At 55.0% G+C, this 15,794-nt stretch overlaps 1 protein-coding gene across 1 annotated transcript; it reads right to left on the minus strand.

Annotated features, from left to right (window-relative positions):
* Positions 1 to 333: 333 nt before the first annotated feature.
* LOC122376073 lies at positions 334 to 14,947 on the minus strand. Its single transcript, XM_043355749.1, has 2 exons — positions 13,102 to 14,947; positions 334 to 540 (listed from the first exon to the last, which is right to left on the minus strand). Exons 1-2 carry the CDS (start codon positions 14,213 to 14,215, stop codon positions 392 to 394), a joined length of 1,263 nt encoding a protein of 420 aa, XP_043211684.1. The 5' UTR covers positions 14,216 to 14,947; the 3' UTR covers positions 334 to 391.
* Positions 14,948 to 15,794: the final 847 nt, after the last annotated feature.

Below are 15,794 nucleotides of genomic sequence, written 5' to 3' on the forward strand. Positions count from 1 at the left end.
GACTGACCTGAGAAGGTAAAACTGGGTATCATTGGATTCGTCTCTTCCCAAAGAATCTTTTTGGTCTCTACTGCTAAGCTCTATCTCCAACAGGAACGAAATGGCGCGGGGGGGGGGGGTGGCAACCCCCCCCCATGTGCGTTCTAGGATGGGAAAATGGCATGTGCGGGCGAGGGTTGATAGCAAGAGTGCATTCCTTATTGACCCTGCTAGACAAAAATTATATGGGTGTGTTTTCATTTCTTCATTCATTTACATTATGTCACAATTAATTAATTTCCTGTATCCGTGTTGGCCGCCTGCTGCACCGTTTCAATACAAGTCCGTCTGGCATCGATACAGATGTCATTGCCGTTTTGCTTTACGCGTGTTTTGACGAGAAGAGGCTATGTCACGTATGAGGTTGGCCGTAAGTTTGCTGCCACTGTACCTTGACGTATACGTTGCAGAGCTCTGCCGAGCGTGAGCGCAGTTTCCGTGCGCGCATGACGTGCACGGTGAGCAGGCCGCAGTTCTCGTAGATGCGCAGCTTCAGGTGACCTGCCGAGCAGCAGCACGAGATCAGCAGGACGGCCGTGGTGATATGCAATCTTTATGTAATTTGGGATCCAAATGCTACACCAGATTTCATACTTCTTAAACGGCCTTGTTTCATACCGAAAACCTGTCCTACAGCCATGCGGTGCTGCTGACCATTTTCAAATTATTAAATGCTTCGATTCAACCGTTAAAGACAGCTGATCCACCGAGGTTGAAAAGAAGCTTGTAACATTCCATTATTCCGTCGAATCTGACAGCACGTATCACCCACAACACATCGACACAAATCACAAAGTTCGTCGCCCTTAGCCCCGAGCATTGTCTTCCCGTAATGTTCAAAATCCTGGCGCGGCCGTTTTCTGTCAAAGGCCCGGGACCGGGCCGGTCCCCGCTAACGGTGCAGTCAAATTACCTCGCCGGCCGGCCACCGAATGGTGTTCCCCGCTCCACACCCGCCATTATCCGCTCCACACGTCAATTAGTCCACTGGGGACGACCGATCCCGGCGTTCGACGACTCCAGTGGGTCTCCGCCGGGTCCCAGCGCCGTCCCGGTGTGGTCGGCACTCGGCACGTCCGGCGGCCGCGGGAACTATAAGCTCCCGTCGGGGATCGAACGCACGTCCCTCGCGTCTGACTTCGCCGCCGGCTTACTGAGTCACCAGTGAGTCATGCGACGGTCACCGACGAGCTGTTACACGTGTCACCTTCAAAGGCACGGCTCGAGTCGCTTCCCATGCCGCCCATCACTTCCTCGGTATGATCAAGTCACCGTCTATGTATATGATGTTCCAACTTCCAAGCAATCTATAGCCGATTCGAATGCAAAGCCATCATTAAAAATTTATCCAGTCTTCATTCAAGAAACCTTCGAGATCATAAGCAGCGTAGCTCAAGCTCATCTAACTACTGGGTAGCCTCTCTGGTGATAACTTGAATCACATTCGAGCTCTCACGCTAACTTCAAGTTAATTCCTATTCACTTTCCAGTTTCCAATTCATTTTCTAATTCACCTAGCAATCCAATTCAGCTCCCGGTGATCCCCAATTTAACTCTCAAATCGCCTCCTAATTCATCCTGAGTCACCCTCTAAGACAGCTCCCATAGTCACCTTCAGAGTCATCTCCACAGTCCCTTTTCGAATCACCTATCTAGTCACCTCCCGAGTCACCTCCCGAGTCATCTCTCGTGACTCCGGCGCGACCCGAGTCGGGACGCCCGGCCGGTGGCGTCGGATTCCTGCCTAATAGATTGGGTTCGCCGGCGTTTGATCGAAATTACACGGCCGCGGGTGTAATCAATTCATCCGATGGCCGGCCGGGTGGCCGCTGGCGGCGGCGGAAGCGAACGGTGTCGGCGCGAGAGGAGGAGCCGAAGACGGCCAGGGCAGGGCTGGAGCTGTGTGACGACAGGCCGCTTCAGGACCAGGATGGTGATTGGTGATATTACTTGAAAACTTTCTCAAGTCGCTTAAAAGTGCAGGCTGAAAAGCGTCAATCATCTTTTATTTGCTTTGTATTTAAACAGGCAATCTGAATAATACGTTTATATATATACTTAACCATAGGAAATTTAATGCTGCACTATAAGAATCTCGGGAGGTAACCGAAGGTCGCCTACTCAGACCCGCGGTATCCTGGCTCGATCAAACAGTGAAATTGGTGCAGGAAGTTACGCATCTCCTGTGGATCGCACGTCATCTGGGTTTGGGAAGTCTATAACGCTATCTCTGACACCCAGGCAGGAGTGTTTGCAGATGTGGGTCCTCCAACGAAAAGTTATTCGAACTGATGAAACCAAAGCACGCACCCTCCTAATGCTGGACCGGACCACCTTCGTTACATTCAATTTACATACATTCGAGTTACATTCAAGCGTGTGGGAAGTGGACGAGACTGCATCCAAATAATGTCTGAACTCATGCTTGCTTGGGTCTAAATTTAGGCACAAGAACACAGGTGTGTATTACATTTAGCATCTAACTTACTATTTGAACAGGATCCGTCTGTCTGTGAGTCTGTGTGTCCGCACATCGTGTAGTGGGTTCAATTAACCTCACCTACACGGCAGATGGTACGGCGTAGGGGGTTGAAATTTGCACACCTTCTAGGTGACGTCACGGGTCAGCGCCTTTTCTAGGTTTCGACTCGCTGGGGTGCACGGTTGGCACGTGGCGGGCGCCGGAAGAACGCCAATGAAATTTTGATCGGTTCGTAGATCTTCATTGAGAGCCGGGGTCGACAAACTTTGTGGACTAAATGCATGCCGATCGGTGGCGGGTGCCTCGCATTGGCGGATGGGCAAGTTTTTAATTTGAATAAAAAGTGGCGAGAGAATGTGCTGATTTTCTTTCAATGGGAGCAGTTGATGATACAAGTATAAAAATGCACCGCGTTTGCCGCAAGGCGTCACATTGGTCACAGGGCGTCATTTTTGCCCCGAATCGCACAGTTTTGTCAAATATGGTCCGATGTGGGTGCAATTTGGTGCAAAGATGCATGCTCATCCACCGGGTAAAAATGCGCCGCGTTTGCCGCAATGCGCCACTTTTGTCACAAGGCGCCATTTCCGACAAACTCGACTAAGGCTAATGGAATGGCACGAATAGGAGCAGGGCTAGAAGCACTTTTAAAGTCTGATTAAAAAAAAAAGTTAAATGGATCCAATTATTATGTGAGCTGACATGACCCAGTGGTAGGCAGTGGTAGTGGTAGGGGTAGGGGTAGTGGTAGTGGTAGGGGTAGGGGTAGTAGTAGTAGTAGTAGTAGGGATAGGGGTAGGGGTAGGGTAGTGGTAGTGGTAGGAGTAGTGGTAGGAGTAGTGGTAGGGGTAGGGGTAGTGGTAGGGGTAGTAGTAGGGGTAGGGGTAGTGGTAGGGGTAGTAGTAGGGATAGTGGTAGGGGTAGTAGTAGGGGTAGTGGTAGAGGTAGGAGTATGGGTAGTAGTAGTGGTAGGGGTAGTGGTAGTGGTAGATGTAGTGTTAGGGGTAGGGTTAGGGGTAGTGGTAGGGGTAGTGGTAGGGGTAGTGGTAGGGGTAAGGGTAGGGGTAAGGGTAGGGGTAGTGGTAGGGGTAGTGGTAGGGGTAGTGGTAGGGGTAGTGGTGGAGGCAAAAGTTAAACAGTGGCCCGGGCTGATCCCATCGGACGAGAGGTGACCTAGGTGACCTGGCCTAACCCAAAGTGACCGGGGCTGACCCCTTTGACCCGTCTTGACCCCGTATCACCCCACTTTCATCCAACGAAGCCCTCAGAACAGTTTTTTTTATTCTCTTCACATTTTCGTCCATATCTATGCTTCTAGACGACACATCGATTTGAATCGAACACCATTCGAAAGCAAATTGGCCGGTGCCGCAATTTTTTCCTACCACGCAGCAAAGCAAGTGGCGCAGCCGCTTGTCTATATTACTATTTCAACAGGATCCATCTGTCTGTCTGTTTGTCCGCCACGCCGTGTAGTGGGTTCAATTTAGCCGGCCTACAGGGCAGACGGTACGGCGCAGGGGGTTGAAATTTGCACACCTTATAGGTGACAGAGTGGGTCAGCGCCTTTTCTAGGTTCCGATTCGCTGGGGTGCACGGTTTGCGCGTGGGGCGCGCTGGAAGAACGCCAATGAAATTTTGATCGGTTCGTAGATCTTCATTGAGAGCCGGGGTCGACAAACTTTGTGGACTAAATGCATGCCGATCGGTGGCGGGTGCCTCGCATTGAAGGATGGTGAAATTATTGATTTTGATAAATGGTGGCGAAAAAATGTGTTGATTTTCGTTCGATGGAAACAGTTTGTGATGCGAGTATACAAATGAACCGCGTTTGCCGCAATGCGTCACATTGGTCACAGGGCGTCATTTTTGCAGCAAATCGCACAATTTTGTCAAATATGGTCCGATACGGGTGCAATTTGGTGCAAAGATGCATGCTCAATCACCGGGTGAAAATGCGCCGCGTTTGTCGCAATGCGCCACATTTGCCACAAAGCGCCATTTCCGACAAAATCGAGTAAGCGTAATGGGTTGGCACGAATAGGGGCAGGGCTGGGAACACTTTAAGTCTGATATTTTAGTACTGATTGGATCCAATTATTCTGTGACCTGACATGACCCGGCGGTGTTGGTAGGGGTAGGGGTAGTGGTAGGGGTAGTGGTAGTGGTAGGGGTAGTGGTAGTGGTAGGGGTAGGAGTAGTAGTAGGGGTAGGGGTAGTGGTAGGGGTAGTGGTAGGGGTAGTGGTAGGGATAATAGTATGGGTAGTAGTAGTGGTAGGGGTAGGGGTAGTGGTAGTGGTAGATGCAGTGGTAGGGGTAGGGGTAGGGGTAGTGGTAGGGGTAGGGGTAGTGGTAGGGGTAGTGGTAGGGGTAGGGGTAGTGTTAGGGGTAGTGGTGGAGGCAAAAGTTGAACAGTGGCCCGGGCTGATCCCATCGGACGAGAGGTGACCTTTGTGACCTGGCCTCACCCAAAGTGACCGGGGCTGACCCCTTTGACCCGTCTTGACCCCGTATCAGCCAAATTTCATCCAAAGGCCTCAGAATAGTTCTTTTTTAAATTTTCTTCACATTTCCGTCCATATCTATGCTTCTAGACGACACATCGATTTGAATCGAACACCATTCGAAAGCAAATTGGCCGGTGCCGCAATTTTTTCCTACCACGCAGCAAAGCAAGTGGCGCAGCCGCTTGTCTAACTTACTATTCTAACAGAATCCGTCTGTCTGTGAGTGTGTGTGTGTGTCCGCCACGCCGTGTAGTGGGTTCAATTTGTTACGGCTTCAGGGCAGACGGTACGACGTAGGGGGTTGAAATTTGCACACCTTCTAGGTGACAGAGCGGGTCAGCGCCTTTTCTAGGTTCCGACTCGCTGGGGTGCACGGTTGGCACGTGGCGCGCGCTGGAAGAACGCCAATGAAATTTTGATCGGTTCGTAGATCTTCATTGAGAGCCGGGGTCGACAAACTTTGTGGACTAAATGCATGCCGATCGGCGGCGGGTGCCTCGCATTGGCGGATGGGCAAGTTTTAATTTGAATAAAAAGTGGCGAGAGAATGTGTTGATTGTTGCTAAATGGGTGCAGTTTTTGATAGGTATTTACAAATGCACCGCGTTTGCCGCAATGCGTCACATTTGTCCCAAGGCTCCATCTTCGTCGCAAATCGCACAGTTTTGTCAAATATAGTCCGATATGGGTGCAATTTGGTGCCAAGATGCATGCTCAATCGCCGGGTGAAAATGCGCCGCGTTTGTCGCAATGCGCCACATATGCCACAAAGCGCCATTTCCGACAAATACGATTAAGCGTAATGGAATGGCACGAATAGGGGCAGGGCTGGGAACACTTTAAGTCTGATATTTTAGTACTGATTGGATCCAATTATTCTGTGACCTGACATGACCCGGCGGTGTTGGTAGGGGTAGTTGTACGGGTAGTGGTAGGGGTAGGGGTAGGGGTAGTGGTAGGGGTAGTGGTAGTGGTAGTGGTAGGGGTAGTGGTAGTGGTAGGGGTAGTGGTAGTAGTAGTGGTAGGGGTAGTAGTAGGGGTAGAAGTAGGCGTAGTGGTAGGGGTAGTAGTAGGGGTAGGGGTAGGGGTAGATGTAGTGGTAGGGGTAGGGGTGGGGGTAGTGGTAGGGGTAGTGGTAGGGGTAGTGGTAGGGGTAGTGGTAGGGGTAGTGGTAGGGGTAGGGGTAGTGGTGGAGGCAAAAGCAGAACAGTGGCCCGGGCTGATCCCAGCGGACGAGAGGTGACCTATGTGACCTGGCCTGACCCAAAGTGACCGGGGCTGACCCCTTTGACCCGTCTTGACCCCATATCACCCAAATTTCATCCAACAACGCCCTCAGTTCAGGGTGTTGCCAACAGTTCTTTTTAAATTCTCTTCACATTTCCGTCCATATCTATGCTTCTAGACGACACATCGACATGAATCAAACACCATTCGAAAGCAAATTGGCTGGTGCCGCAATTTTTTCTACCACGCAGCAAAGCAAGTGGCGCAGCCGCTTGTACAATCTATTTTGTAAGTGCAAATGTAGCTACATCAGGCTGACACTACATAATATCACCGGATATGAGTCTGCGCCACAGAGATGGGAGCACAGCGTTTTCAGTGCACTGGCGGGTATCGTGAAGGGAGCAAAAAATCCTGCTAACGGCAATGCTATCTCAAATGTGCCGATCTGAATAAATGGATGCGCGAATGTAGGCTTCAGTACATTTTTAGCCTCGCCTGCACCGTAACATTTATATGATAGCCACATTTACCACTGGAAAGCGCAATGGGACGGAAGCCGCCGTTGCTTCTTATCAACGCCGGGCCTGGCGAGACGCCAAGAAGTCTAATCGAATGACGCCGGAGAATGCGCCGCTGAAATAGCAATCCAATAGAAGGCAGAGTCGCGAGGTCTCAGGCGGTGCGGAGTGACCCAGGCCGCGCACTGTTCCATGTCTCGGGGTTCTTTTCTCTCCCTCATCTCCCCTCCCTCCTCTCTCGCTCAAGTAATTGGACGCGCGGTACCTGTCACCTGTGCGTGCGTTTCCCATGTTTCCATCTGTCCAGTCAGTGCTGTTTTCTCGCGCCGGTGACCGGAGGCGGTCATCCGTTCGTCCGTGGCTGGGAGCCGTTTGTTTCGAACGCACGCCCCGGAGCGCGGCGGTCCGGAGATGCGGCGGACCGCACACGAAGACGCCGCCGGTGTCACCTGCGGAGACGGGGCCGCTGGCCGGCGGCCGGTGCCATTGTCTCGGCGGCTTCCAGCGTCACCAGCCGGCCTTCCGTCCGACTCCCGTCTCCTCCAGACATTGGGATGCCGCGCACAGCGGAGTTTTCTGCGCGGCCGCCGCGATTGTGTTTCGTCTCCGTCGCCCCGCCGCGCCACTTGGGCCATTGTGCCGCGCTATTTTGGAATGGAATGCCAGCCAGAGTTGACTCTCTCACCATCCACTCGCGTCAGATCTTGTCCAGCTCCGTGTCACTCTCCCCGCTCCCGGCAGGTTTGTCGTCATGGGAGAGCCACATAGCGGGCCCAATACCACAAATATTTCTACCAGGTTCACGATCAAGGTTATCCTGCTCTCAGAAGCGACCTCTGATAAATGACGAATTTTACCCAATGCCGACGATAAAAAACCGCCGGGGCGATTCGGTGACTGATATGCCGACAATGAGTCTCGATAAAAAATGGCTCCCCGGAGCGGGCACTGTCGGGAAGGTGTGATGCTCGCGATAGGTTTGGACCGGGTGAAAAACGGCCTCCGCCGCGCGCGCCGGGCCGATGGTATCTGTCTCTAATGCCGATGGATCTGCGGACCCGCCCGGGACCGGCAGATACAGAGCCGAGCGGCCAGCTGCCAGCGGCCGCTCCGCACAGACCGACTCTGGCTCTCTCTGTAATTAATGGTCTGTCCGGGGCTGGGAGGCTGGACACTGTCCCTGGCGGCCGGCGACTTTATTTGGACGGTGACAAAGTCACACCTGCGGCAGCCGAGATCTCGCACCGCCTCGAAAACACTGCGCCGAAGGTGAAACGCTCCTCGAACGGATCCGTTGGAACCGGAACTGTCGGCGATACTGGATTTGAAATCGTCTGCTCAGGACTGTAGTTTGTAACTCTTTTCGGTAGCCGGCAGATATTACTTTCCTTGATGCTAATACCTTTATTAGGAGCAATGAAGCAAGGCGCATGTCTAATTTACAAAAGATTTATCCCCACATTAACTAATGAACTCGTTTGCTTTGTTCATGGGTGGTCTTCTCGGACATAGCGTTTAGCTTACAAAACAGCGAATGTGGATTTCGCGTGAAACGCTGCAGCGTTCCAGTGTTCTTCATTTACATTGCAAGTCCCTGGTCATGCACAAAGTATCTCAGAGCGAAATTGCTTCGCTGCACGGCATACCAAATGATTTATTTTCCGTTTCGAGTTACCGCGCTGAGCGCACGTGTTTACAAGACGATAAATCTTCTCTACAGTATCTGTGTGTATTTAGTAGCCGATACTGGATTACCGTGTAATAGCTGATCGCCAACCCTCGCCAGTAATTGCATGGGGCTCTTATTTAGCATCGCATCGAAGCTGCAATTATTTTACGCTGCACCACTGCGTGCAGACACATAATCAGTATGCGTTCAGTAGTCGAAGTCTATCGGTGATTTATGCCGGTTTATTGAAGCTCGTTGAATGGCCCTAATTGGCACTAGTTCTGCTGGGGTGAGCGAGCAGATCGCAAATATAAAACTCGTCAGTCACGATGTTTTTGCGTGCTTCCATTCAGCGAGAATGACTGGACGATCATTGTGGCGATTCGACAATCTCCCCCGCTGGCGGAGAGCTGTGTCCAGCCACACAGGACCCACTCACTCAGGGCTGTCTGACGTTTGACAAATTAAAGCCGGCGCCGCTGAACTCTTCCCGCCCAGCGGACACGATAAGAAGTCGTGAATAAATGACTTTTGTCAGCACCAATCAAGACGTCCAACTACCCGACAGGGGAGGGGTGGTGTTTGGTGTTTTTACCGGGCGCTTCTCGCTGGCCGCCGTTCGGTGAAGGATGTCTCCACCCACCCAGCAACCCCCCCCCCTCCCCACCTCCCCCTTCCCAGACATGTCTGACACTGGGTCCGACAGCCCCTTCCCCTCCCGACCGAGGGGCGGAGTGCACCTTCGGAGGCGAAACTTAGGCACGCGCTTTTTCGGCGGCCGTTCGTTTGATCGGAATTCGCGGCCCGTTTTTGTGATAGTGTTGGTGCGATAAATTCCCCACCAGGTTGTTTACTGCCCCTCAGAGGCGGACAAAAACCTGATTCCTGTCCAGAGGTCTGAGTAGCGGGCACCGCGCTGGGGGTACCGGTCCCGTCTGATCGGCACCGGCTGGTAGACGGTGGTTTCAGGTAGGTATGCTGTATGGTATCGTCCGACCCATATGCTGTCCGTATGGAGGGATCGTTATAGGTCAGAGCGGGGCCGCCTGCAGCCGCGGTGGCCCGCCTACAGACTGCTAAGCTTTTTCTGAAATGAGACGTCCTTTTTGTGCTGAAACTTGCCGAGAGAAGCCACCAGTAGCCACCACAGCCGACAGTGAGCTTCACCGAGACAGCCACAGATCTGTAGTTACATCCACCATATAACCTCGCTGTGACGGTCACCGCCAATTCGTGTAGTCCGCCATTCCAATCCCTGCGGTCTCGCCCGGCCCGACACGTCCGCCTGTGGCTTTCTGTGCGTCTGTATCGATTAGCTCCTCCTGCGCCATCAGCGACCCAGCTGAGAGCAGATGAATTTAGCTCTCTGTTTGGCCCGAAGAAAGATTCCCTTGTGGTTCTCAATTGTTGCCGATCAGCTGAATTATCGAATAGTGCATTGGATGGCCAAAAATAGGAAATTAAGTCTAGAACGTTGTAAGAGGGACTATTAAAACGCAACGCTAGTAGCTGAAAGTTCGATCATCTTCAGTTCAGTTACCCTTGATGAGAAAGCTTCATTTAACCGTGCACCCACTTGCCTCATTTGAATTCAACCGGCACGACGAGTACGTACTAAAATCGTACTGATGAGCCCCTCGTCGGCTCGTCTGGATTCACGGCGCTCGCTACTCTCTTAGTGCTCGGTCTCTCTGCAGGGACCTGGCGGTCTATGGGGACCCGATGGTCTCCCTCCAGACCTCTCTGAGGAGTCGGACGGACCTGGATCACGTGCGCCGATCTGCGGCACACCTCTCCGATCGACCGGCACTGCGGCCGGCACATCGGTGGACGCCGCCGCCAATTAGGCTGGCCTGCTCTGGAAACAATGGCCCTCGGCCGTGAGCGGCTCTCCGGCCGAGGAAGGAAGTCGGGCGGCCGGCGGTGACCCGTCTGACCTCAATTGGCCGGCCGTTCCGGCGGCTGCGCTCTGTTGGTTAGCGCCGGGATGGGACTCGTCCGGATGGCGCCGAGAGGAAGGGTCATTGGGCCTACCTGGGCCGTCACGGCTGGTGAGTGGGTAGTGAAAAAGGTCACTGAGCCCAGCCGCGCCGTGTTGGGATAGGGACCGAGGGCGGGCTCGAAATGAGAGTGCAATTGAATTCACACGGCCTGGTGCGGTTATGAAATGTCGTACCCAGACACATTTTCAAATCAAAGTAAGCACATGTTGCGCTGTAGGATGTTATGCTAAACTCTCCGGGAATTCGCCAGCTAGAGTATCGGAAAACTCATGGATAAGAGAACTTTTGCCAGAAGAGACGAAAAGCCTATAGCTTCTTCTTCCGTGGACGCATGAGACGATCAAGCTGGCCGTGGACATCGGGTCCTCGCCCATTGATCTTATACCGATAGTCTTCATATCTACAGCACGGATACGGTTGCGGGTCGTGGGCAAATAGCAAATGCGTCAGTGCAGTTTTTCCGCCATTCATGAAACATTATTTTAGCATTGTTAGGTACGAGGCTTTTGCACAAAACCACACTAGCAAATCTAGCTGAGAAAAAGAAATAGCTTCAGACAGGGACGAGAAAATTCAGCGACGATGGCAATGTATCTCAAATACCTTGCAGGTCATCAGAAAGACTCCAGCAAACTGGGAGATGGTGTGCTTACAGGCTTCACCATTAGCTGTATCATCGAAATAAAGTAACTTATTTTTGTCGCTGAAATGGATCTTTAGTTTTGTTTCGCTGTTATTAACGCTGGAAAATAGCGTTTTACTGACGTAAGCGACTCTTGGTGCCTATCTTCTGCGTAGCGCTTCCAATATCTTGGCTGTTCATAAAGGCCGATCAATTATCCTCGGTGGATGCTCAGCGATCAATCCCCATCTCGATTACATCCAATAACGCGCGTCTCCGATAGGACGCCTACAGAATTCAGCTGCTACCAGGAGGTGAGCAGGCTCGATTTTCGGTGATGCACGAACATGTCAGGCGGATAACTGAACTTCAATATGTATACTCTGTGTCTGTGCTACTTTTAATAAAGGCAGCTGTTTACAACATTTGTTCAGATGCTTTGAGAACTATTGTTCCGTACTTGGCCAACCTAATGAAAAGGTAAGTTATGGAAACAACCACACCTACCTATGGATTCGTCGGCAGTAGATAACTAGTCCCTGTTCCAATTCAAAGGTAAGTTTATAGTCTAGAAGTGTTTCATGGCTGTTCAAAAATGAAGAGATTAAGTCTATCTTTCAATTTAAACGCTTCTAGTTTTCCAGGTTCCAGTAAGTCGTAAGTTTCACTTAATCATACATGGGTTATCCTAGAAGTTGTTCGTAGCGCGAGACAACTTCAGCGGACTTCTCAAATAATCCCTTCAACCGTGTTACCATGAATCCAACTTAGTCAATTAGTGCAGTACGCATTTGGACTAACTTTGTTGGACCTTTGTAGCGCCGACACAGCATTGGCCTGATTGAGACAAGTCACCACCGACTGCCGACAGCCTCATTTGCGACTCGGCAATCGACATATTCCGACCGGACCATTAAAAGTTAGCAAAGCTTGATACTGGCAAACTGAGAAGGACCCCGGAAACTGTTCGGAAAGTGTGCACTTCAGTGTTTCTGTTCAACAATTATTTTGCTGAAATTGTTATATGTTTCGTGCGTTCTTATCGGTGCTTTTGATCGGCTTCGAACACGTCAATGAGAAAAGATAGGCAACACATTTCGCACATCACCACAAGCAATGCTGTGTGTCCATTATTCCATAGTACATCGCCAAACATGGCATGCGGCTACACAATACACATAGTCGACTTATTGACGGTCTATAGCACGCACAAAGCCGGCAGCATACTCGGCATTCCGCCGCCGGTTTATCAGCGACCCTCCGGCGGCGGGTTTTTATCGGGCGCGCGCGCGGCCCGTCAGAAGTCTGACGTATCGCCGGCCGCAGCCCCGTCACCTGTCTGGGAGTTTCCGAACACACTGCGAACTCCGGCAGGGAGACAGCCGAACACCGGTGTGGGGACAAGGTCAGCAGCAGAGTCGCAAACAGCGGCTGATAGTCACACCGCCGGAGGTTCTGCGCGCGGCCTCTGACGTCTGTCCCCTGCGACACGATGTCCCCCGGACGTTTGTCATCCGTCAGATGCCCCAGAATTATGCTAATCACATGTGGAATTTATCTGTCGGCATGGAAAACAATTAGGCTGGCGACGTTCGGTCGGAGTCGGTCGTTATCGGCGCCGTATCGTCCGCCTATCATCCCCGCATGTAAATGCTATGAATTCAAATTACGCCCGCCGCGTGCCCCCGGGCGCGCGTCTGATTATGGACGGGGACCGCAGCCGTCCACACCCGGGGGAAGAAGCCGTCCCCATGGCCGCCCACTCAGCCTCCCCGGGCGCCGACGGGCATCGACAGTCGAAAGGCCACCACCGACTGGCATTCAGTCGAAGGTATTCATCTCATTCGATATTCATGCATGCTAATTTACCCACCATCTCACTTTCTAAGGTTACCAGAAGCCGGCGGCGTTTTCCTTCTGCTGACCAGAGCCAACTATTTCTACAGTCGTTATGAATCGGGCACAGCTGACCTTATACCTCCAGCGCTCGGCTGATCTCCCTCCCTGTCCCCGGGGGCTTTGTGACCTACCTCTGGGCTGGAAGAGGTCTCTGGACTTGAGCTGTGTGCTGACCACCCGCCGGCTCTTCCTACCCATCAGTCCGAGCCACACGGTGGTGGCCAGGCTCGAGTCGGCCGTGCGCGCAAACTGCAGCTGGTTGCTGTACGTCTCGCCGGGCCCCAGCGTCTCGGCGAACGACTCCGAACCCGGCGAGCCCAGCTGGAAGTCGTTCGAGTCGTCTCGCAGGTGGCGGGCCGTCCTCTTCCTCGGAGTCGAGTGGCTGGCGGCCGAGGTGCGTGGGTGTCTCCAGATGCGACCTCCGGCCGCCGCCGGCGACTTGTGCCGGCTCTTGACGGAGCGCACGGTCGGCCGACCCGGCCCGTGCCAGGTCACTTTGTCCACCTGCGGGCTGAGCTTGGCCGGGTCGAGTCGGGCGTACACCGGCTCTGCGGGCTCCGGTGGCGGCGGCGGCGGCAAGGCCCGGGGCGCCGCCAGAGGAGGTTTCCTGCGCGGCCGCGCATGAGAACTCCACGAGTCCAGGGTGCTCACATCGCTGACCGGCGGCGCCAGCGAGCAGTAGGTGTTCTCCTTCTCCGTCCCACTGTCCCCGCTGCACGGGTCGCCGCTCTCCACCGTCCAAAACTGTCCGTCACCACCACTGACACCATCCCCTCCCGGCGCGTCGCGCTCGGTGCCGTCAGCGTCCCCGGTCTCCGTCTCGGAGAGGTCCCGCTGCAGAGTGTCGTTGATGACTGCCTCCAGGGACCAGTCGGCCGACTCGTCGCTCTCCATGGCTGACGGACGCTCCTCCAGCAGCAGCGACAGCCGGGTGACTGTCTCGCGCTGCCGCCGCTGGCGTCCGCCGGGCCCCCGCGGCTCCAGCACCGCCGGCGGCTCCGACGTTTCCAGTTTTTCGGCGCACCTGGCCCCCCGGCTGCCGTTTCCGGCACCGCACGAGCCACCTGCCGCGGCAGACGGCGGCCGCACGTGGCCGGATGTCGGCTGATGGCGAGACGACTCCGCGATATTGGCACGCGCCGGTCCCGAGGGCCGCTTTATTGGCGATCGCATCACCAGATAAGTCTCCTCGTCCTCCGGCTGGGGCCGTGTGGAGGGCGGCGGCGGCCGCGTCGCGCTCTCCATGCCCACGAACACGGCGCCGATGTTCTGGTAGGATCGGTACAGCTGCGAGCGCCGCAGCGCGTCGCTGTCGTTACCCGCGTACGACCCGTTCACCTCGTGATAAATCGGGTCGTCAGAGTCCAGAGCGAACCGGACCGACTTGGGTGGCCTCGGCGTCCGCTCGATCACCGTGTTGGCGCTGTTTTCGGCGAACTGCTCGCCCCAGCCGCCGCTGGTCTGGTCGTCCCTGGACAGGGTGGACACGTCGGAGAAGCTCCTGCTCCTCCTCAGCGACCCCTGGGGGCACTCCGTGTCGCCGGGGAGACCCGCCACAGCGCGCTGCTGCTGCTGCAGAGCCGAGAGCACGTCGGCCACCGATACGTGACTGCGCGGCCGGCGGGCGTGCCGCTCCCTGCGCTGTGTCGGAGCGGCTCGTGACCGATCCCCGCGTGGGTACCCGGGGTACGGCGCAGTCACCGCCTCTAGCAGGGAGGGGTCCGTCCTGAGGTGCCCCGGTCGACTGAAATAGAACGACGGCAGCCCTCGGGCGTGGATGGCGCGGGAGGCCTCGCTGGCCGCGCTGCCCTCCTCCCAGCACTCGTGCGAGTCCTGCGACTCACTGAGCGGACTGACCAGCCCCTCCGAGATGCCGCTGTCGCCTCGCTCGCTGGATGTGTTGTGCTGGCCGTCCAGCTTCGCCAGCTGCGGCGTCAGGTGGTACCGCACCGCTTCCGTCAGGGACAGAGCCGACGACGGTGGCGGCGGCGGCGTGAAGCGGCCCTGTCCGGCGGCCGCCCCCGGCGTCGAGACGCTGCTCGCCGTCCGCCGCGCCGCCAGCGATGTCGGGAATCCCGCGGCGCGGCTGTGACGGGTCGCTATCGCGGCAGGATCAGCGGCGTCGGTGGTCCCCGAGGGTCGCCGAGTCCGCTCCGACCCCTCGTGGATCACGGACAGGGCGCGGCCCGACTGACTGACGGGGACGCTACCGGAGGAGTGACCCGAGCCGTGACCCGCCTGGTGCCCCGAGGCGCAGGCGGGTCGCGGTGTGGGCAGCCGCAGCTGCAGCGCGCCGGACACTGATCGCTGGCCGTAGTCGTGGTGTATGTGCTGACCCGTGGTGGTGTGCGCGTGGCATGGCGCGCCCCGGCCCGCACTCACACACGCCTTCTTCACTGGTTTCCGGTGGTCGCTGCGAGTTGCCGACGAGTCACGAATCACTCCGTATATCCGCTCCTCGTTCCTCCTCGAGGCGTCAACTCTGGGATTGGCATCTCGACCGTCATCCCTGGCCGCCGTCAGCTGCCGCTCGCTCCTCTTCTCCTCCGTCAGCTGCTGTGCCTCGGGTGAGTCGCCCTTCAGGGCCACGGGTCTCCGCAGGTCACGACCTGCCCCCGGTTTGTTGGTGAACTCTTTGATGACATCGCCGACAGAGGAAGAGCCGCGACCAGAAGCTCGTGCTGCGGTGTCTCGGCTCAGTCCTCGGTTCGAGTTTCGAGTCGCGTCCCGGGACAAATTTTGAGTGGGGGCTCGATTCGCGTCTCTCGTCGAGTCGCGTCCAACGCGGCCCAGAGCCATCTGATTGCGACCTGACACACCACAC

This window comes from Amphibalanus amphitrite, unplaced genomic scaffold (assembly GCF_019059575.1).
Source record: "Amphibalanus amphitrite isolate SeventyFive unplaced genomic scaffold, NRLGWU_Aamphi_draft 002007F_arrow, whole genome shotgun sequence".
NCBI lineage: Eukaryota > Metazoa > Arthropoda > Thecostraca > Balanomorpha > Balanidae > Amphibalanus > Amphibalanus amphitrite.

Coding starts and splice junctions, on each gene's coding strand:
- LOC122376073 (XM_043355749.1), bottom strand. CDS start 14,215: ATGGAGAGCGCGACGCGGCCGCCGCCGCCCTCCACACGGCCCCAGCCG. Junction 541..13,101: donor AGACCTCTTCCAGCCCAGAG/GTAGGTCACAAA, acceptor GCTGCTCGGCAG/GTCACCTGAAGCTGCGCATC.